General features: G+C 42.4%; 1 protein-coding gene, 1 long non-coding RNA gene and 1 pseudogene across 3 annotated transcripts in view; 2 read left to right on the top strand and 1 right to left on the bottom strand.

Moving 5' to 3' along the window:
- EIF2AK3 (eukaryotic translation initiation factor 2 alpha kinase 3) overlaps positions 1-12,312 on the bottom strand; it is a 65,249-nt gene extending 52,937 nt beyond the window's left edge. The window contains exons 1-2 of the mRNA XM_002922333.4: positions 11,392-12,312; positions 178-307 (exon numbers count right to left, since the gene is read on the bottom strand). Coding sequence (XP_002922379.4) covers positions 178-307; positions 11,392-11,693 — 432 coding nt within the window. The 5' untranslated portion in view covers positions 11,694-12,312. The remainder of the gene's footprint in view (positions 1-177; positions 308-11,391) is intronic.
- An 18-nt stretch (positions 12,313-12,330) lies between these two features.
- Positions 12,331-20,302, top strand: LOC117802008. Of its 2 annotated transcripts, none has more exons than XR_004625007.1 (3): positions 12,331-12,461; positions 14,845-15,032; positions 20,182-20,302. It is a non-coding gene; the product is annotated as an uncharacterized LOC117802008 (long non-coding RNA). The 2 variants fall into 2 exon arrangements; XR_004625008.1 differs by lacking the exon at positions 12,331-12,461 and adding an exon at positions 14,604-14,715.
- Positions 20,303-20,834: 532 nt separating this feature from the next.
- LOC100479997 lies at positions 20,835-22,813 on the top strand (annotated as a pseudogene).
- The last annotated feature ends 355 nt before the right edge of the window (positions 22,814-23,168 follow it).

Genomic DNA, 23,168 nt, shown 5'->3' on the forward strand with positions numbered 1-23,168 from the left:
GAGGAACAGAAAAGTTAAGTAGTTGCCGGGAGGGGACACAGCTCGTAAAAGACAGACAGGCCCCCCACCTAGGCCATCAGGCCCTGAGCCCCAGTTTTATAAGCACATACATACAACTAGTATCAGCAATTGTTCATTAGAGCTGTTTCCAAGCAACAGTTAACAGAAAATTCTTACCTCTGGTTTGCTGAGGCTGGATGAAACCAAAGAACCGGATCCCACGTCCAAATCCCACTGCTTTTTACCATGATTCTCAGGATCCAAGGCAGCAATTCGCCCATCTAAAGTACTGATAATCACTAATGATCTATAAATTTAAACATTAATAAGACAAAGTTTAAAAGTTATTTATGATATCAGGCACTTAATGCATACACTGGAAAGAAAACCAGGCCGTCCCCGGACCTCTGTCTGCTGGGGGAGGAGGGCCCACCTCCTCACAAACACTTGTAGTCTCGCTATCACTATCCATCTAATGCCCACCAAGACCATTGCAATATGCCCTTTATCTGTTTATGTGACTTACGAAAGCCCCAAACTCCTAGGTCACCTCTCATTCCCACCCTGTAATCCCCACATGGAACTCAACATTCCCAGTGCTGTCCTCATCTTCCCTTCCCAAATCCCTGAAAGCCTTAACCCTAGAACACAGTTTTCCCTGAATGTCCACTTGCCTTCTTGCTTGAGTAGAAACCTGGCTCTTCCCGAGAACATCACTTCTTTTTTTTTTTTTTTTAAAGATTTTATTTTATTTATTCTACAGGGATAGAGACAGACAGCGAGAGAGGGAACACAAGCAGGGGAGTGGGAGAAGCAGGCTCATAGCAGAAGAGCCTGATGTGGGGCTCGATCCCATAACGCCGGGATCACGCCCTGAGCCGAAGGCAGACGCTTAACCGCTGTGCCACCCAGGCCCCCCCGAGAACATCACTTCTGAAGCAAAGAGAATTCTTTGCTCCAAAACCCTTGACCACCTGTCCCCCTGTAACAGGGTGGGGGTACTCCTTGCACCTCATTGCCGTTTTCAGACTTTCTCGCCTCTCTAAAAATCCTTAGGATCAGACTGCTCCACCCACTACCCCTCCTAGTAATTGTCTACTGACCCTTAGGTCACTAGCCTCATTCCCTGAGGATTTTAGCTCCTGGTTTAACTGTCACTATTAACACATTCTTTGGGTTTTCATTATCTGTTTACCTTGCCTCATCCACTGCCTTGGTGAGACCCTAGCCCTTGGCATTACCAATCACCACAGCTCCCCTGCCCCACTGAAATTTCAAGCATTCCAGCCCCTGCCACCAACCTCTTTCTGGCTCATTTCCTCTGCTTCCCTCACTCCCACTAATCTCTGACCCCACCAGAGCCTACAAGCCAACGATCCTGTCACTTTTACCCTCAGCTTCACCACCATCAGGCCCTCACTTCTTTCTTACCCAGTTTAAATCCCATAGTCCTTCATTTTGAGCACTTCCTGGCCCCTCACACGTCACACTTGCCTAGCAGAACTCCGACCCTGGTTAAATCCAATGCTCTGCATTTTCTCACTCTCGCTTCCATGCAGTTCAATGTGGCCAAAGAAAAACATAATCATGCTGACTGGATTCACTTTAATCATGACTGCCAACGTGAAAAGGGCTATTAATGATGTTCCACCACCACGGCGTACTACCCGGGTCTATCTACTCACCCACTGGCCTAGGTTAAACTATGTAATTTCTCCTTTCCCCTCAATTTCCAACACTAGCTCTTCCAAGCTCATTCATCGCAGGGATAATCAAAAGAAACCCCACCATCACATCTCTCTTTATCACCACCTGGACCCACAAATTCTACCTTCCCTCCTATTATCGCAGGTGAATTGTTCATGGTCCCATCCATTGCCAACACTTCTGCTTACACAACAGATCCCTTTTCCAGTCCTCACACCTCTCCTCTTGCTTTTGCATCAACCAAAGCATTCCTCTCAGCATTTACACCTGCTATTATTTCCCCCAACTTAAAAACCAAACCAGTCAAATAAAATGAACCATTCCCTCTCCTCTAAGCTTCCAATCCACTCCTTGCCTGACTCTGGAACAAAACTTCTTGAAAGAGTTCTTATACATTCTGTCTCCAAATCCTCTCCCCTTTTTCTGTCTTGAACTCTTTCTAATCAAGATTTTGCCTCTGCCACTTCACTTAAAAGGTTCTTGTTGGGGTCATCAGTGACCTTCATGTTGAAAAATCCCATGGTCAGGTCTCAGTTCACTTGACCTTCTAGCAGCACCTGACAGTGACATCTCCTGCCCTTCATGAGACACACTTTTTCTGTGGCTTCCAAGACACTGTACTATCCTGATCTTTTTTTTTTTTTTTTTTTTCTCCTTAGTTGTAGCCTACTCTTTCTCAGTTTCATTTTCTGGTTCTTCCTCATCTCTTCCATCTCTCAAAGTGTTCTCTACTTACATGTACTTTTTCTGATGGTCTCGTTCAGTCTCATAGCTTAAAATACCATCTATATGCTGGCACTCTCAAATTTGTATCTCTCCCTGGACTCTGGACTTATATACCCAACTGCCTACCAGATTCGTATGGTAGAATGACTTCCCCAATTCCTCAAACATGTCATGATTTTCCCTCAGGGCCTTTGCAGCTACTGTTCCTTCTGTTTGGAACATATCCTCCCAGATATATAACAGGCCCTCAATAAATATTTGTAGAATACGTTATACAGTTGTTCTATGAATTTGTTAGGTATATTTGTCTGCTTCACCATGAAATTCCAAGTACACATATTTATGTTCCACTTTGGGATGAAAATACAACTTTTATCTTCTCTATTTCATTTGAAGTACAACATATACAAATTCAAAATGAAGAGGTAAGTTGACTAAGACAAAATAGTTCAATAAACTCACTTGAAACTTTTCAAAAACTTAATTGTTTGTCAAATGAATAAATTTATCAAGTGAATAAATAAAATTGTTTTTTTAATTGTTAATTTAGTTCCCAAACTATACACTAATTTCTCATTTTGAATTTTTCAAATGGTAACTCTTAGTCTAATCTGTGAAAATAAAGATTTTTGACACATTACAAACTCTAGTAATTTTAGGTAACTAACCAAAAGAAAAAAGGAACAACTCTACTCCCCTACCTACACATTACCTTGCTTTCTAAAGAGATATACCAGGAATTAGGGGAGAAGACGGTTACTATGAGGAAGAAAATTATTTTATAATGAAGGGTATAAAAATTCATACCTTAGATGTGCCAATTTACAAATAAAAGCAACAGAATCTAATTAAGTTAGTGATCCAAGGTTCAGAGCCAAGTTAAGTCTTTCCTAGTACCATTGTAGAAATGTCTAATTATTCTGTTCAGTAATCATTAACCACAAATAGGTGGCTGAATGAAAACCACTCTAATTGAAACAAAACTTTGTATAAGTAATGTTACCCATGAAAAACTAAGGAGACCACTGCAACACTTCAGATACTATTTTTTGTTTTTACTTCAGAACGAACATTGTTTTTCACCCTAGACATTCTACTTGTAACAACAACAAACAACAACAAACCCTGTAATTTTTCTGAGTATGTAGGTATTTGGGCTAGAGGTATGCAGATAATGGTAAAACTCTAGGTTTCATCTTCAAAACAAAGAAAAACCCAACAATAAAATATGTATATGTGTCTTATGTGTACATAAATACACATTTTAATAAATCACTTGGAGTTTATGTCTACCCGTTCTTTCACTGACAACTTATCATATACAGCACATTTAACTGAGTCAAGGATTCTGTCTTTTTAAACAAGATAGTTTCAGATTTTGTACTGTATCTAGAGAATAAGTATAAATTTGAGTAATAATTAAAAGAAATGCAAACATGTGGGCAGGAACAATTAAGTGTATTATTCTCTTAACTGCTTTTGATACTTAATGTAACCTGGTTCGTAGATTTGAATGGGGTACCCTTATTTATTTCAACCCTCTTAATGGGAATAACAGTAAATCCCCTACAACTCTGTCAGGGGTTCAGAAAAAAAAAAGCCCTTCACCTACAAGCTATCCATAATATTCACTATGGGCTCCTTCCCAAGCATGTCTCTGGAAGGAAGCACCCCTGGTGCTGTGGCTGAAATTGAGCAGCATGACAGGGCATAAAAGAGATGCTATGATTTAGCCTATTATGTCTCATCACATTCTAAGAGAGATGCTCATGGACATACTATCAATTGAGAAAAGCATCAAGTAAACAGATAATGCTGAATGCAGGGATAAACAGAGGACAACAATAATGTGTTTAGAATAAACACCAGAGATGAAAAATGAACCCCTCTCCCCAAATAGGGAGAATATAAGGCCACTTTATCTCCCCACAATCCATTCTCTCTATTTTCAGGTTTCTACGAACAAGATGAAAAGCTTTAACTTACTCAAGAATTGAAGGGACTGCAGAGGCAGCATTTCCAGTGAAAGAACTGGAGCATTTTTTTTTCTTTTTAAGAACTGGAGCTCTGAAGTCAGACCCATGACTTTGCACTTGCTCTGCTCATAGCTTCATTTCACTTGCTTTCTCACAGTTAAGACATGACTACTTTCCTGGGTCAGCATAACTCAAACTTGCCTGATCATAAAAACTGTCTGGTGCTTGTTAAAAGCCAGTAGACATTCCTGGGTCCCATCCCCAGAGGGGGCTTGGGAGCTGGAGCTTGAAAAATAGTCCACGTGAGTCCTGCGATAAGACCAGCTTGGCAGATACTGACTTACCTCAAAGGGCTGTTTCCTTAGAGTAAAAAAATAATCCGTCACCTGGATGAAGAAGGCCTATTGGTCAGTTCTGCCAATAAACTCTTTAGAAACTTCTCTCTCTTGCTTACACCTTGCTCTAGTTTACAAAGGCATTTGTTTGGATGATTCAACAGCAAGTGCTGTTCTCTTACGCATGGCCCAATTCTTCCAGGCTGTTCTCAAGAAGGTTTTCAACCATCTTGTCCTGACAGATCCATTCTCCTCATCAAGTCTGTTACGCGGCAGCAGCTGAAAGAGTGGCAGGCTCCTCATTCTAGACCTTCTCCTTTCCCTGGCTTCTACAAGGCCACTTCCCTTCACCCCATCATTCCTAGCGCTCTCAATCGCCAGGAAGCAGACCATGGAGTTCAGGCTTTAGCCAATGCCCACAGCTTTGACTTTACCTGTTACATGACAGATCCCAAACCTATAGGGTGTTTACAGTCCGCTGTCTCTCTGCCTGCTCTAGCTCTGCATTTGCAGCAGGGCAGGCTTGTTACCCCCACAATGTGCTCAGATAAGTCTCTTCTCCCACATCCTTCTCCATCAACCCTGTCACTTAACATTTGCATCAGACGACAAGTCTACCTTTTCCATCATGCTCTACATTTAGACAACAGTCAGGTACTACTGATTCTGTTTCTTGAAGCTTTTGAATCTTTTCCTTCTTCTTCATTACCAGTACCCTCGTCCTAGAACCGATTCTTACTTCTTATCAGAACACCTTCAAAAGCCTTTCTGACATATTTTCCTGCCTCAGGTCTCTGTTCCCTCTGCAGTTTCAACAGTTTCGTTTCTGTAACAGAGATCTGATAAACGTCTGAAGCTTCCTGTGCTCACGGAATAAAGGCCACATTGCTTGGTATAGCACACACAGCCTTTCATAATCAGGCATAATCCCCCACCCCACTGCCACACACATGTTTCTTAACTTTTCAACAAAGTTTCCTTTAAATTATTCTCTATCGCACATCTTAAATGATTTCATTTGCCCAATAAACATTATTTCTAATGAACTCCCCCATTTTTAGAGGAAATATTTAAGTACCAATCAAAATGCTGAAGATTTCTGAAAAGACATAGCTAAGATTACTATACTAAGTTTGAAACAATTCTAGTTCAAAGTCAAGAAACTTGACTGTTTAATTAGCCTTCTCTTCACTGGATATCCAATTCCATTCAGTTATTTAAAAATACTGACAATCTCATGGATCCCCATTTTTACCTTTGCAGATCCACAGATGTCTAGGAGCCCTGGCTTGGTAATCACTGCTTTGGGCTCTGCAGTCTAGACCCGCCTTGACACTTGACATTCAAGGACTCACTCACTTGATACTTCCATTGTCTTTACTCTCAAACTACTCCTATGTCACTCACTATCCATTCTAGTGTAGTTAATTCTTTAACACAATGATCTCCCTGTCAGACTTGGGGCTCAAGGGCTAGCTCAGCTGCCCATTTATCTACTCGTGAAATGCAATAAATGTTTGTTGAATGAAACATCTTAGTAGGGCAGACACTATGATACATATAAAACACAAAAACAAAACAGAAGCTGAGAAAGATGTGAAAATATGGGACTTGCCTCAGGTCATGCACTAAATAAGAGGTTTTGGACAGAAGCATGAATTTAGGTTTTTAAACTCTATCATTCTGTTAACAGTAAGTTTTCACTAAGTAGCAACTACTATATTACTATAATGTGCAGCTTTTATTCATTCCAGAAATCTCATCAAGATGAAATTTATCCTGTTACTGCTCTGATTTGCCCTCAACTGAGCAGAAATAACCTTATGCCAATGAAGACCCTATTTTAAAAAACTGTTTGCTCTGACTTAAGTCATACAGAATACCTGCCTACTTACAATTAAGTTTATCAGTGTCTGAGTAGATGCTGAATTTTTCATACAATAATTCTAAAAGAGGCTTACTATCCATAGAAGTTTCCCACGTGGAAGAGAAGCAGGTGACAGAACATTATATCAAGTGAATAGTTTCTACATTAACAACTGCTTATTTTTAAATTGCACACTTTCTTTCTTTGGGGGGAAGGGAGGAGAGGAAAAAACTCTACAAAATTAAAAATGTGATTTGGTTAAATCTGCTTTTTGATATAGCCAAGGATCCTCCACCTAAACACAGGCTCTTATTCAAGAAAGCACAGGTTCTTGTTCAAAAACAAACTAGTACTAATTGGACTGTACTTCCTAGTCCTCACCTACTAAGTAAATCCTCAAATCAAACTTCCTTTATTTAAACATATCACAAGACTAGCCCTGCCCCAAATCAAAACAAACATGTCAAAAATTACCAACTACACTTTATAACTTTGACATATCAGCTACACCTTAAAGAAACACCATGTTAAGTTTTCAATGTTATAGACAACATGAGTGACACGTATCCTTTCTCTATCAGATTAAAACATTTTTGGACACACTTTTTCTACTTTGTTCTGGGGAACATTTTTAATCAAAATGGTCATTTACAAACAGAACAGGGTGAAAAAATAAATAAAATTAATTTCCCCCCTCATGTTTAGTTCTCTAACTTACAAGTTCTCCTCTTTGTATTTTAAAATATTTTGTAGTAAAAATGTTCAGGAGCTTCTCTCTTACAAAAAGAGGAAAAAGTCAGATGGAGTTCTCAGGCAGTATTTAGGAAATGAAGAGACATGCTGGAACTACAGCTCACAGCAGCTGATGAAGACCCAGTCCTTTTCTGCAAAATGCCTACGTGTGTAAATGCTTCGCAGTTCAAATAAAGGACAGTGTCCTCGATCCTCTCACATAACCTATCTGGAGCCCAGGTGTCAATTAAGCTAAAAAGACAACTGTAGACAGGAAGGATAAATCATTATTTGCCTGAAGTATGTTTATTTTGGCTTACAACTTGCCTTTAAAGTTATTCATAAATTCTTCAAATGTGATTTCTAGTTAACTTTAAAAGTCTAGGGTCAGAAAAGTGAGCTTAGAGGCGGGGGACGGAGGCAGAAATATGTTAAAATTAGTGTGAGAGTTAAGATAAAATTAGTTCTTTACAACTCTTGAGGTCATCAGAGGCCATCACTATGAAGATGCCCATCCCATCCCCAAAACCCCAAGTAACACTTAGCAATTTGCCCGTTTGTGTTGGAGTCAGGAAACTGGTAACTCATAACTATGCCAATGTGCAAAAAATCTAGCAGTGAGGCGAGATTGCAACTCTCTTCCCAGCTTTCCTTAGTGAGCATACCATTTAAATTTCAACTAAATGTAATGTTTAACAGAAGCCCTGACAAGGCTGCTATCAGAAAAACAAGTTTATTTTAGCTGCTTTTTAAAGGAAAAAAAGTTCATTCACTCATTCACATGCTCTTGAGATGTAGAGTAAGCATTTAGGATAAAACCAATGAAAACTCCATCAAGGGAAGAAAAAGGAACCAGAGAGTCTCATACGGGCATCAAAAGACACTACTATGCAAAAATAGCAATCTTAATTCCCCACCTCCCTCTTTTTAAAACAGTTTTGCAAGTACCACAGCTCTTCACAGCTGTTTGTGATAAACGCTTGGTTAATTCAAATCTGTTCCCCTAATCCTCCTCCTTTAAACAAACAGGATATTGGTCGGTTATTATGGAACACTGATATTCTCTGGTTTTTCACTTTTTTAAAGAGCACTTAGGAAGAAGTTTTATAAACTCTGCATATTGATCTTTTGTTAACTCCATCAATTTACTTATCCAAGGCTTCTCAAACTTTCCACACTATCTCAAACTACCACGCAGACCCCTAAACGCGGGTCTATCTCTTCCTACAGAATTCTGTTAGCCGAAGATCACTTTCTCTCCACCAGGCCCAACTCTTCTATTTTCACTCTCTTTGTTTCTGAGAAGGAGGCGGTCCTCCTGTTTGCCAAGGAGATCCTTTCCAAATACCTCCACTCCCTCCTCTTTCCTTTCTTTTTCAACCTGTCTATACAGGTTCCTTCCTCTGAACGTATAAACTTCCCAGCTATCAGGCTGAACAGTGCCTGAAGGAGGGAGCGGGCTTTAAAAGGATAAATCCTTACCCTCTTGCAATCTGAGCACTCTCTGCTGTTTGACTTAAATTCCTTACGTGTGCTCCCCACCAAATCTCTCCTCATTCTTCTCAGCCTTCACCCTACACCTCCAACCCAGGAAGCTGGATTTTTGTCTCCTCTGCTGGCTCATCTTCTCTGAAATAAAAGGCATTTGTTGAGGTCTTATCATGAGCCTCCTCTTTCTATCCACCTTCACCTCTTTACCCTGATTTCTCTCCAACTACCGTCACTCATTTCTACCTGCCTCCCAAATCTCTCCCTCTGGATGGCCTGCCTGCACTGCCAAGTCACCATGTCCAACAACGAGCTCTTTGCTTTTTCTTCCCTGCTTTCCTCAATCTCCCCACTTTCCCATGTGTGCTCCCATCTTCCGACCATCCCATCTCAGTCTGTGGACAGGGGTGCCATGGGAGAAGGAATCAGTTCATTTGCCAGGAACCAAGATTCCGCCTCAAACCTCTCAAATCTATCCCCTCTGTTTTATACCCACTTAACAACAAACTTTAATCAGACCTGGCGTTCAAGATACCCTACACAACACTTCTCAAACAGTAACTCTCAAACTGTCATGGAATCATCTGGTAATCCTATCAAAATGCATATACTCCTTCAGTGGATCCGGGTGGTGCCAGATTCTGATTTCTAACACGCTCCCAGGTGATGACGATGCTACTAGTGTTAGACTCGACATACACAATCTGGTCCCAACCTATTGTTCTAGCCTCATCTTCCACAACTCCCTGTCCAGCACACATGTACATGTCTGTATCTCCCTCACATATACAGAGCATGCACACACACACACACACAGAGGTACACAAACAAAAATGTTCCCTAACCATACTCTCCAGCTTCTGTGCCTCTTGCTGTTTCCTCAAGTTCAGTGACAGTTCATCATGATCCTACTCACATTTCACAAACCAACTCATCCCGCCACAGCCTTCTCTGACCTTTTTACCTACTTCACCCCCATACCCCACCCACTGAACACCACAAAAACCTTGGGACAGTCAGGGCACTTCATCTGCACTGCTTCTGCTCTGTAATGTCATTATGGGTCTCTTCATTCGATCCTCACTGCTAGGCAACACCCTCCTCCTGGAAAACAGGGACTATCTGCCTAATCTTTGTTAACCCTAGGGCATCTTGTGGGTTACAAGTGCCAGTAAGGTGGTGGACCTGTACTCTAAGAAAAATGAAACATCTCACTTTACTTCATGTAACTTACTTTGAGCAACTTAAGATAAACAAAACACTCTTCCCGGAAAGTTAATCCATTAGCAGAATCCATGGAAATATTGTCAAATATGTGCTACTTAAAGGAAAAAGAATCTACATATAAACATTCATATAGTGCTTAGAAAATTTTAGTACTTTTCCAAGTTTAGTACTCTCCAAGTATATAGACCAAGGTTCTGATATTTAACTGAAATTAAATCTAAGTTGTTAGGATCTAGTAATTTCTACATTATTAGCTTACAATACTTTCTAATCCAGATTCTAGCCCTCTCTGGTTTAATTTACCTACTGCTCCTCCTATCACTCCATCTGTTAGATGGGACATCACTTTCTCCCCGGTTGTGCTGAGATTAGCTGCCTGCAAAATACTTAACCACTGTTATGCGCAACTAATGAAGCATCGAACTTTACATCGGAATCCGGGGATGTACTGTATGGTGACTAACATAATATAACAAAAAAATCATTAAAAAAATACTTTACCATTAATATCCCTTACATTTGTGTCCGGATTTTGAAAAGTGTTTAAAAACATGTACCTTGCAGTAACATTTTTAAGGAGGCTAAGCAAATCAACCAAGACAACCCTATTTTAAATGTTCACGTATCTTAAACCCTCTAAATATCAAAGAACTGCCAAAATTCAAGACCTACCTGCGGCTCTTAAACTTTATTGTGTTCAAGAACTGCCTGGAGTGCTTGTTAAACATGCAGATTCCAGGTTCTTGCCCCAAGAAAGTCTAACTCAACACATCTGGGGTGGGGCCTAAAAAACTGCACAGTTAACCAGCATCCCCAGGTGATTCCTATGCAGATGTTCTGCAGATCTGAGTTGGAGAAATACTGACCTCACCCCTGGTCCAGAGGCCACTACAGGGTTATGTTGAAACGGAAATACAGAAATGTCATTGTAAAGTCCTCTTCCCAAACAGTTGTCAACCCAGCAGAGATATGGGATGACTCACGGAAGAAGAAAAAGGGGAGGGAGTCCTTGCAACATGAATAAAGTTCGAAAACAAAAAAAGAGGGAAAGTGACGTTTCTTTCCCACCTTTGGGCTCCATTCTCTGAGCATTCCCCAGACCCCTTCAAGGATGCTGCTTTTGCCTGACAGCAAGGACCGGAGAAATGGCCGGTCGCTGGCCGGGGGGATGGGCACGCGGCCCCGCGCTCGCTCCCGGGTCACCAGCTGTCCATCCTCTGAGAGAGGCCTCAGCCGAGGGGAGACCCCGGACCCCCGATCCTCCGCGGCACACGTGCCGTAAACAAGTGGCCTCCCGGGTCGCCGACCCCGGCGCTCAGCCTGCGCCCCTCACCTGCCGCGCGGCCTTAGGTCGGCCTCGTCATCGGGTTCCGGGTCCCGCGGCTCCTGGTCCACAGCGGCCGCCGGCACAGCTTCGGCGTCCTCCACCGTCACTTCTGCCGTAGCCACGGCCCCTGCAGCCGGCACCCGCGCTGCAGAAGTGGGAGCGGCCGCTGCCCCCAGGCCGAACACCGCCTCCGCCTTAGACGCGGGGAGGTCGGAGGCGCGCCCCGCGGCCACCGCGCCAGCCGCTAGTCCCAGCAGCAGCAGCAACAGAGCCCGCGCGGGCGGCCCCGGGCGGGTGGCGCGCTCCATCAGCGTCCCGCCCCGCGTGCGAGCATGGAGGTGCAGCCGCCGGCGCCTGCCTCTCCCGCTGCTGGAAGCGCCCGACCAGGACGAGGACGCGCTAGGCACCCCGTCGCCGTCCCGACGGCCTGGACAGCCGAGCGGAGCTCCACCGGCCACGTCTTAGCCCGGCCTCCGCCACCGCCACCTGAGTGACAGCCTCCCTCAATCATCGCCCATTGAACAAACTTTCCGCGCGTCACCCCCCTGATTGGCTGCGGCCTCCGTCACTCTGGAGACCTAGGCTGGTGTTCTTGGAGAAGGTGGGCTTTCCCCGGATGTCAACATCACGCCTGCCAATCAAGTCGTAGTGCCCTCTACCGAGGCCCGGCCCTCTTCCGGACGCGGTTACCAATGAGAATCGCCCCTCCCTGCAATCCTCTCAACTGATTGGTAGACTTCGCAGTACCGGAATACATTTTCCCGGAGCAGATTGGCCATCGCTGCGGTTGGCCTCGCCCCTCAAAAAATGAGGCGCTCGAGAAGACTTGAAGATCATTGGTGGAAGTGGATGCCCCTCCAAAGGTCTGAGGTAACTTCTTCTTGATTGGTTGGAAGTGGCACTTAATACGTGGCCGATTCTGACTGTGGAAGTGGATGGTCCCAAGTGAAAGCAAGAGTGGCAGACGAGTCCCTGGTGGCGGGGAGGCGGCCGACCTTAAAGGAGCTGCCACTGTGATTCTTCTAAAGCCTGCTCTGTTTGGAAAGGCAAAAACGAAGCAAGAAAAATAAGTGACGGTACAGGAGGTGTGGTCCCCGGAAGTGGAAGGGGACAGGGCGGGCTTGGGAGAGTACCTGCTTGTGGCCACGATGGTGCTGAAATTGCAGTTTGCTAGAGATGCCGGTGATCTACAGAGGATCCAGTCTATCTGACACGCCCCCTTCCTCGTTATAAAGGGAAGGAGCCCAGGCCCAGTGCGTTGCTCTCATTTGTCGGAAGTCACACACCTGGTACTTTATCCAAGCCTTCCGTGACTTTATCCAAGCCTTCCGTGACTTTATCCAAGCCTTCCGACCCTGGTCTGTCATCCTCTGTACCTCACTATGGGGCTCTGACGAAGAAAGATAAAACTGCAAAAGTCCAAACTGCAGAAAATTTGTATGTTCGACTAAGGCATTGGAACTTTTCACACAGCAGTTAAAGAGACCCTGAAAATTTTTTTTTTTTTTTGAAGATTTTTTTTAAAGACATTGGCATACAAACATGCTCTAATTTCCTCCTTCCAAAAGCAAAACGAAAAGCCCCACTCCCTCCTCCACCTACCACATTTCCCTGCTCTTCAGAATGGCAAAATTCTGCAGTGTTCTAAACTCCTTGTCTTCAATTCCTCTTCTCTCCCTCTCAAGCACACTACAGTTGGGCTTTCAACCTCACAATTCCACCAAAACTGTTCTCACTGAGGCCACCATTGCTAAAAAGACAATTCTGTCTTCACCTTATCAGTGATATTTAACCCAGTAACTCAGTCTTCCCTGCGAAAACACTTTTCACTGGTTTTCCTGCCCCAGAGGCCCGGTCATAACCCTCATTAGGTGTCATTTTAACTGAATCACCTTAAAGACCTTATCTCCAAATACAGTTACATTCCGAGATAGTGGGGGATAAAGACTTCATAGGATTCGGAAATGGGGGGGTACACAGTTCAGCCCCTAACAACTAGACATCTTCACTTCTTTCAAGGCTCTGTTACCTTCCCGGTGAAGCCTCTCCTGACCACTCCTTTTAAAAGTGAAACATCTCCCACAGATCACTTCCCAACACCCCCCACCCCGCTTTATTTCTCTCCTTAGACTTTAAATACTGAAATATACATACCTGATTTGTTTATTGTCTGTCTCCTTCTACCCCTATATAAGTTCTAATGAGGATTTGCTCATGGATGTATTCCTAAATAGAGCCTAAAACAAGGCAAGGTGTTTAGTGTTTGATGAATATTTGTTGAATGAATGAACAAATTCATTCAACAGGACAGAAGGGAAAGAGACAAATGGAAGGGGAGATTGTATTTGCTGTAGATCGAAGGGGGTGATTAAGGAAGCAAGATCCCAGAGTATTCGGGGAAGCAGAGGTATGCCTTCCGTGTTGAAAGTTGAAGAAGTGCCCCTAAAGAATAACTTACTTTGAAAGAAAAAATAGGTGAAAGAGTTCAAACTAGCTGATCATGATTTACTTAATAAAACAGAAAATAACATTTCCTGCCAAAGTGATATTTAATAGATAATATAAGAAAGGTGTCAAAAAAACTAACAGGAGCTGAAAAATGATTGTTGACTATTTGTAATGGCCCATTTGAAATCAGCTAGTGTGTATATGTTTGCGAACCTAGTCTTCATGTTTTTTTAACTTCTTCCAAAAAATGATCATGGCATGAACAGTAATCTGAGCTAATGAATTAGGAGTCTGCTTGCCATCTGCAATCGATGTGGAAGTTTTGTTTATTCATTCATTACCATTTAGCAAGTACCATGGGAATAAGGATGTGAACAAAACCGGCATGGTCCCTGCCCCTCTGAAGCTTAACATTTCTCTAGTTAAGGAGACTGACACTACTTTAATAATCACACATATATTTATATTATGAAAACAAAGTAAGTGCCATGAGGAGAAGGCACAGACAGAAGAGCACAGTGGTGGAAAATGCCAGTAAGGACAGTCAAGGTTTATACTCAGAAAAAAAACCATGCAAATATTTCCATTTTGGAAAAAGAAGAGTCATAATCATGAGTCATGGTCAGCTGACTGGAAAAATAACTTGAAGGAGGGAAGAGAGAAACTGCCGGTTGGGGGGCAGCATGGAGAGTCAGGGTGGCTGCATGGGAACCCTGGACTAGGAGTGTGAGTTCTTCAGGAAAGTGTAAGAGTAGTTGGAACCAGGCAGGATAGCTGATAAATGAGCCTGAGCCAGGAAAAGAAGCTGGTGCTTAAGTATCTGAGCCAGGGTTGCCCGGTTGATTCTAAAACTGAGCATGGTCTGGAAGGTGAACAAAAGAGGTCAGTGATTTCGAATCGTAGGCTCAGTCTATTAGCAGAGAAATTCTGTACTTGGTGCTGCCTGAGTTTGTCCTCTGTCAAGAGCTTTCCTAAAAGCCTCACTAAGAGACTTCTGCTTACCTTTCACAGGCCAAGAAGACATACAATAGTCATCCGGAGCTAAAAAGGAAGGATACTGCCACTCTGAACAAAACTAGGGTTCTGCTGGTGAGGATGAAGGAGAGAATTTATAACCCACACTATTGCAATTTAATACGTGTACCTATATAGAAAGTGCCTGCTTGGATAAGTTTCAACAGATGTATACACCAGCCAAGGTAACAGAACATTCCCACCGTGCCTGAGAGCTTCCTTGTATCTCCTCACAGGTCCTTCTTCCACCCCAGGCCTTGGGTAATCACTGATCTGTCTTCTGTCACAATAGATTTTCTAGAATTTTTAATGTAATTGTACAGTATATGCTCTTTGTGTCTGGTTTCTTTCACTCAGTATAATGTTTTAAAATTCGTACATGTTCTTACATGTTGCAACACTTTCTTCATTTTTATGGCTGAGTTGTATTCCATTGCCCGTTGCTATACATTGGGATGTTTTGGGGCTATTGAAGATAAAGCTGCTATGAACCTGTATGTACAAGTCTCTGTGTAGGTGTAGGTTTTTATTTCTCTTGAGTAAATCCCTAGAAGTGGAATTTTTGGCTCATGTAGTTGATGTACGTTAACTTTATGTGAATCTGCCAAACAGTTTTCGTGCTCTGGCTAGATTAGCCAGTCCCCAGGTGAAGGGTGTGAGAGTATAAACTTCTGTTGTTTTAAGCCATTGCATGTGGGGATGGTTTTTTACACGGCGTTATTATGGCAATAGTCAACTGATATAGCCCTGTATATTTCACTGTGCGGCAAACTCTATTGGGTGCCTACCCATATAAATTCTTCCCTTTGTAAATGCTTTGAATTGCAATCTCACTAAAAAAGATATATAAATGTCCAATAAGCCATTGGACAATGTGTTCCATTGTGTTCCAAAGTGGTTTCAAAGTAGTTTCATTTTACACCCCTACCAGTGGTGTGTGAAAGTTCTAGTTGTTTCATATCCTCAACAACATTTGATATTGTTAGTCTTTTAATTTTTGCTTTTCTAGTGAGTGTGCAGTGGTATTTCTTTGTGGTTTTGTTTGAATTTCCGTGATGACTAATGATTTTGAGAGTCCTTTGATGTTCCTGTGTAACATTTATACATATATGGAACTCATACCCTTCACCTGGAGGTTGGTCTAGCCAGAACACATCTTTTTTTTTTTTTTTTTTTTTTTTAGAGAGAGCAAGAGCGTGGGGGAGGGGCAAAGGGAGAGAGAATTTTTTTTTTAAGATTTTATTTATTTATTTATTTACTTATTCATTTATTTAGTGAGCAAGCAGGAGGAGGGGCAGAGAAAGAGGGAGAGAGAGAGTCTCAAGCAGGCTGTACACTCAGTGCAGAGCCTGACATGGGACTCAATCCCATGACCCTGAGGTCATGACCTGAGCCAAAACCAAGAGTTGGACACTTAACCAACTAAGCCACCTAGGCACCCACAGAACACAACTTTTGTATGGCAATTGCAAAAACACAAGAAAGATGAGTGGAAGTTTACAGGGCCTCTTAAAACTGGGAGTCAGGGGTGCCTGGGTGGCACAGCGGTTAAGCATCTGCCTTCGGCTCAGGGCGTGATCCCAGCGTTATGGGATCGAGCCCCACATCAGGCTCCTCTGCTATGGGCCTGCTTCTTCCTCTCCCACTCCCCCTGCTTGTGTTCCCTCTCTCGCTGGCTGCCTCTATCTCTGTCAAATAAATAAATAAAATCTTTAAAAAAAAAAAAACTGGAGTCAGAACTGCAGTATTGTCACTTCTACTCATATTCCATTGGCTAAGTGAGCATATGACCAGGCCCAACATCAACGAAGCAGGAAAATATGCCTTGCCACTAGTGAGAGAAACTGCAAAGTCACACGACAACAGACACAGGCAAAGGATTTCAGAGAGCAAAAATCCAGTCTAGCACAAGTGCTATGAGAGTAATCAATTATATCTCTGCCTGAGTCTAGCATGAGCCATTTGCTTCAAAGCAATACACACAATGAGATCACTCCATGTCTCTTAGAACAGCTCTTTGGGAAAAAAAGTAGCAAGTGTCGGGGAGGATGTGGAGCAGTTGGAACTCTCATTCACTGTTGGTCCAGATGCAAAATGGGAAGACTGTTTTGGAAACACTTTGGCTGCTTTTTATACAATTAGACATACACTTACCATATGACTGCACAGTCCCATTCCTAGGTTTTTACCCAAGAGAAATGAAAACATACATTCCCACAAAGTCCTCTATGTGAATGTTTATAGCAGCTTTCCTCATAATTGCCCAAACTGGAAACACTGATGTCTGTCAACTAGTGAATGGATAAACAGATGGATGTACAGCCATGTGATGGAATACTACTTTAGCAATAAAGAAGAACACCACACATACATATTTCAAACCCCTGCTTTGATATGTCTGCTAACATCCCTGTAGCCAAAGTACACCGCACAACCCAGTCCAAGGTGAAAGGGCAGGGAAGCAGAGCCATTACAGTAAGAGGCCATGTTCACAGGCAGGCTGTGTATTACTACCACAGCGGAGAGAAGATTTGTGACCAGACTCTAGTCCACCACACCCATGATGAGTATTTGTTCCCTTATCTGAGCGACTGGGTCTAAAGAAATGCCTTGAGGCTTCACCAGGAGCATAACTGATAATGATCAATTTCTGAATTTACACAGTTGGGTCTAGTCCTGTACAGATATAGATGATCCTTTCTGGTCTCCTTGGACATCTCTCTAAAAGTGGGACCTGCAGGCATGTATGCATAGATGCAGGAACAAACCCCTATGTATATACTCACACATGTGCTATGTGTGTGTGTACGTGTCTAGTTATACGTGGTTTTCCTCCAAAACAAATTGAGTCTCAGAGATTTTCAGAGGCTACTCTTAAGTAGAAAAGGATTTTTTCCAACTGTTTTATAAATTGCAAAGAATCCTATTTCATAATGATATCAAGATTTTACATTATGCTGAGAAATATCAGTGCCTTTTCTTCAATCTTACCTTTTCATGATCAAACCCCTGTGCGCCTGCCAAGAATAGGAAAGCAGCCAGCATTCCCTTAAATGCACGAAGACCCTTGCACTGGAAAATTCTTACTCAAGGGCTTCATTATTTTTATTTTCTATCTGAAGGAAAGAGAGGGGGTAGTTTTATTCTTCCAGTTGTATGTAATTCTCCCAATTTAAGGCAAAACAGAGACAGTAAGCAGCACTAATTTTGGAGTGCTAAGTAACTTGCTGTGTGCTCTGGGACAATCAGCTTCTTCCTGAGTCTCACAGCGTCTTCTGTGGCCATTTGTCCGAGGCACTGTTCGGTTACTTACGGTAGCTAGGGGCTGTCTTTAGTCGGTTAGTTCCATTTTTCTATAATGTTATGCCTCTTTTTTCTATGGAGATTATTTATACAACTTTACATATAGAAAAAAAAATCTAGGGGAGCCTGGGTGGCTCAGTCAGTTAAGGTCTGCCTTCGGCTCAGGTCATGTTCCCAAGGTCCTGGGATCGAGCCCAGCTTTGGGCTCCCTGCTCAGTAGGTAGCCGGCTTCCCTCTCTCCTGTTCCCCCTGATTGTGCTCTCTCTCTCTCTCCCTCTCTCTCAAATAAATAAAAATTCTAAAAAAAAAAAAAAAATCTAAGCAACCAGGTAACAATAAGTAAACACAAATGCAAAGTATCACTTTATATCACTAATCACAGATGAAATTATTTTTTCATGGGGCCGCTAATATATTCTTAATGGTCAGCAAGTATAGAATAAAATATTTTTAATTTTGTTTTTATTTGGATGATAATTTTTTTAAAGATTTATTTTATTTATATGGGGGGGGGAGCAGAGGGAGGCAGGCAGTCTCACGACCCTGAGATCATGACCTGAGCCAAAACCAAGAGTTGGATACTTAGCCAACTGTGTCACCCAGGTGCCCCTAGATTTTTTTTATATGTAACATTGTAGAAATAATTTTAAAAATAATTTTTAAAATATTATTTATTTATATTTTATTTTATTTATTAAAATAATTTTAAAAAATTTTAAATTAAATATAACTATTGGCTCCTCTGGGTAAACCTCTTTGACATTTCAGGCCCAAGCTTGCATTTGTACTTATTGAATTAGCACCAAATAATACTATTTTAATTCTCATAAGCAACAGAGAAAAAATAAGCTGCATATTTGTATATGAAAGATCCATTCCTGTCAAATAAAAAAACAAAAGACATGGTGTCCTCTGAAAGCAAGTGTTCTACATACTTCAAATAAAGAAAAATGGTGAGAGAATCAAATCCTCATACCACACATAATTTTATAAGGGGGGCAGACTGAAAACTGTATCATAGCTGTCAATATTTGAACAACTGCTTCCAGCTCTGATGTAATTGGTTTTAGACCAAATATCTCACAGAGAATGATGGTAATTTAGATTAAAAAAAAAAAAACTTTGAAGGTATTGGAAAGCAAACAAGGCATCTAGGATTCAAAGGGCTAAGAATAGGAAAGAAAGAAAATATAATGAGATCAGGGTAACATTCTCCATCATTCCCTGCCTGACACATTTGCTGAATTATAAACAAAAAAGTGCAGGGCCTAGAACCCAAGCAGAGAGGTGCCTCTTAGGGAGCTTTGAGGAGTCTCTGGGCTACCAGAACAAAATGTGGAGTTCAGGGCTAGCAAGAGAGCCAGGACTGGAAGGGCTCCAATCCCAGAGAAAAGAGAATTATTGAAAAGTGAGCTGATATTCCAACTCCTTTTCCCACTCAGGCATGTGCTGATTCCTTAGCCATGCACCATGCCCATAAGAGATCAGAAGCCCAAGCAGAAAGAAGCAGACAAGTGAAACAGTCTCGTGGCGGNGTGGGGGGGGGGGGGGGGGGATGAGTCAAAAAGTGGAAGTCAAGACCCAGCAAGGAGTTGGAGCTCTGAAAAACACCTCCAGTTGAGACTCTAGACACACTATGAAGGGAAATAAGGACAAAGCGGAAATAAATTTGCCTTAAAAAACCAGCCTCAAAATACTGTATTCCCTAATTGGGTTAGGGTGACCTGCCCCTACTCTTTCTGCCAGAAGAAAGTTAAATTATCTCTGGAGAAGGAAAGCATTATATAGAGCTTCTACAATTATTCATACACAGCGTTTAGCATTTAAGCAAAAATCTACAAGTTATGTCAATAAATAGAACCAAGTGACAGAAAATCAGAAGAAAAACACAGAAATAGATGAGATCCACAGAAAATTGAGATATTGAAGATATCAGACACAGGCTATAAAATAATTATGATTAATATCCCAAGTGCATTTTCTTCCTCTGTGTCATTTCATGGTTTGATAAAAAGTTCATTTGTTTTCTAGCACTGAGTACTACTCCATTGTCTGGCTGGACCACAGTTTATTTATCCGTTCACCCACTGCAGGACATCTTGGTTCCTTCCAGTTTTGGCAATCACGAATACAGCTGCTGTGAACACCCACGTGCAAGTTCTTTTGTGGATATAAGTTTTGAACTCCATTGGGTAAAAGGTAAGAGTTTATTTAGTTTTGTAAGAAACCAGCAAACTGTCTTCCGAAGAAGCTATACCATTTTGCATCCCACCAGCAATGATTAAGAGTTTCTGTTGTCCCACATCCTTGCCAGAATTTGGTATTGTCAGCGTTTTGGACTTTAGATCCTGTAATAGGTGTGTAGTGGTATCTCATTTTAATTTGCATTTCCCTAATGACACATCATTTGAACATGTTTTTATACGCTTATTTACTGTCTATATATAGCAGATAGGTATTTGTTCAGGTCTTTTGCCTATTTTTTTATTGAGTTCTTTTTTTTTAATTGTTGAGTTTTAAGAGTCCTTTGTATATTTTGGATAACAGTCCTTTATCAGATACATCTTTTGCAAATATTTTCTCCCAGTCTGTGGTAAAGTCAACCTTAAGGTAAGAAAGATTACTAGAAATACAGGGGGACATTTTATAATCATAAATGGGTTGATCACTCTCTCTCTTCCAGCATGGCAGCCCCAGCAAAAAAGAAGAATAAGAAGGGGAAGACTATCTCCCTAACAGACTTTCTGGTTGAGAATGGGGAACTGGTGGAGGAAGCACCTATGTCCCTAAACCAGTCAGCTGGGCTGATGAAACCAATAACCTGTAAGGAGATGGTTCAGCCACTTGGCACAGTACTGATGACCATGTGTATCTGACTCCTCCAGTTGACCATTCTATCCTGCCCACTGCTCCCTGGGCTGCTCAGGAAACCAATATCAAGCAGACCTATCTTCCTAAATTGGCACCCTCACTGCTTTTCTAGGAAATGTTCCCTGCCCTGTGACAGAAGACACAGATTGAATATCAGTGCAGTACATTTACCATATGAACCCAGCAACCCAGAGAGGTTGAAAGATTTGGGCTATGCTAAATTTGAGGACCTGAGTTGGAATTGCTTACTCAGTGCCCTGAGCCTCAAATGAAGAGTCTCTAGGCAGCAGGAGAATCTGAGTGGACCTTGCTGCTCAAACACCTGCAGGATAAAGGCAGGAATGATCATTCTTCTGGTGGAGATAGAAATCAGGATTTTGACAAAATAGATACACACTGGAGGGCCCATCTTGCGACAGACAGCTTTGATGCCTACCTGCCTAGAAGAGGTGATGATAGTTTTGGAGACAAGTGCAAGATCATTATGATTCTGGCCAATATCATAATGGGCATTGGGATGTGGTACCATGATGGCCCACACCACGATATGGATTGATATGGGGGCTGGGATCACTGTGATGACTGAAGCAGCAGAGGCTATGACAGAGGCAATGATTCCAGGATAGGCAGTGGCAGAAGAGCATTTGGCAGTGGGTACCATAGGGATGATGTATACAGAGGAGGAAGGGACCGCTATGAAGACAGATATGACAGAAGAGATGATTGGTCATGGAGCTCCAGCAATGATTACTCTCAGGATGATTATAGGCATGTTGATAGAGGTGTCTCCAACAAACCAAGTCTAAAGCCTTGGAGTACTTCCAAGGAGGATGGTTCCTCTGCTAGCACCTCACAGACCATTCGAGCAGCCTGTCGATGGAGGGTCAAAGACTGTTGACACAGTGCTAAAGAAGGAAAAGTAGAAAAGTAGCTACAGAAGGGACAGGGGAGAGAAGGAACAGAGGAGCGTCAGCTGGATGAAGCAAAACTAGAATGTCAACCTTGGGAGAGATTCCAAGCCGATGAAGTAAAGAAACTCAAGAAAGGGAATGGTTGAGGACAGGAAGTGAGTCACCTCAGGCTGGGACCTCAACCCCATCCGGCAGAAGTGCACCAAGGAGAGAGCATGAGAAGTCTCTAGAAAATGAAACACTCAATTAAGAGGAAGACTGTCACTCTCCAACTTCTAAACCTCCCAAACCTGAACAGCCTCTAAAAGTAATGCCAGGCCCTCCACCAAAGCAGAATGCTTGGGTGCAGCAAAGTTCTAGCCGTCCTGTTGGATCTCAGGGCTCAGACACAGAGCAGCAACCCCCTGTAGGGGGTGGGGTAGTTCCTGCTCAACCATCCAAGAAAGGACCAAACATGGAAAGATGAAAATTAAGTATGTGGAATGAATGTCCAAAAGGTCAAAGTGGGACCTCCAGCTGTGGTGCAGGAGATAAGGGAAGAAAGACCACTGGAAGGAATCACATAGGAATGATGGCAAAAGAAGTCAAGTGCCCCAATCTGAACCTGAGACAAAGAACCTGAAGAAAATCTGGCCTCCAAGTTCAGTTCTGCAAGCAGGTATGCTGCTCTCTTCGTTGATGGTGGAGATGGGAATGAAGGAGAAGATTACATGGAATAGATCTCTACATGCTGTGCCTCTTCCTAGTCTCTCACCACCCTGGAACATTCGAGAGCAAATCCAGCCTCTATCCAGAAAAGATAAAATAAAACTCACCATCTCCTGGGGAGAAAAAAAAAAAAAGAGAGAAAGGGGCTCAATCTACTAGGATGATTTAATAGTTCTGGGACTGGGGGGTTTTCTGGAATTTGTTTTAAAACAGAAAGTCCTGTGCACGCTGGGATATATTTGTCACCTTTTATAGTGGCAAAAGATCAGGCAGCCTGGGTGTCAAACTAAGCAAAGTCTTCCTTGCAGTCTCTGGTTTGCTGCATCTCCCATCGTTCCACCAACACAGCCTCAACTCTGCTCACCCTGCCTGAGAACCCAGTTTACAGCTCTGGTGCCTTCCTTCGCCTCCCCTCTGCCGCCACATGGCCGGTACATCTACCGTCCTGGTAGTCAGACTCCTTCTTTCTCAAGGATTTTGTATTCAAAGGAGGGAGAAAGGACAGTCTTTTCCTGCTCAAAAAGAAAA

The sequence above is a fragment of the Ailuropoda melanoleuca genome, chromosome 4 (assembly GCF_002007445.2).
Source record: "Ailuropoda melanoleuca isolate Jingjing chromosome 4, ASM200744v2, whole genome shotgun sequence".
Taxonomy (NCBI): domain Eukaryota; kingdom Metazoa; phylum Chordata; class Mammalia; order Carnivora; family Ursidae; genus Ailuropoda; species Ailuropoda melanoleuca.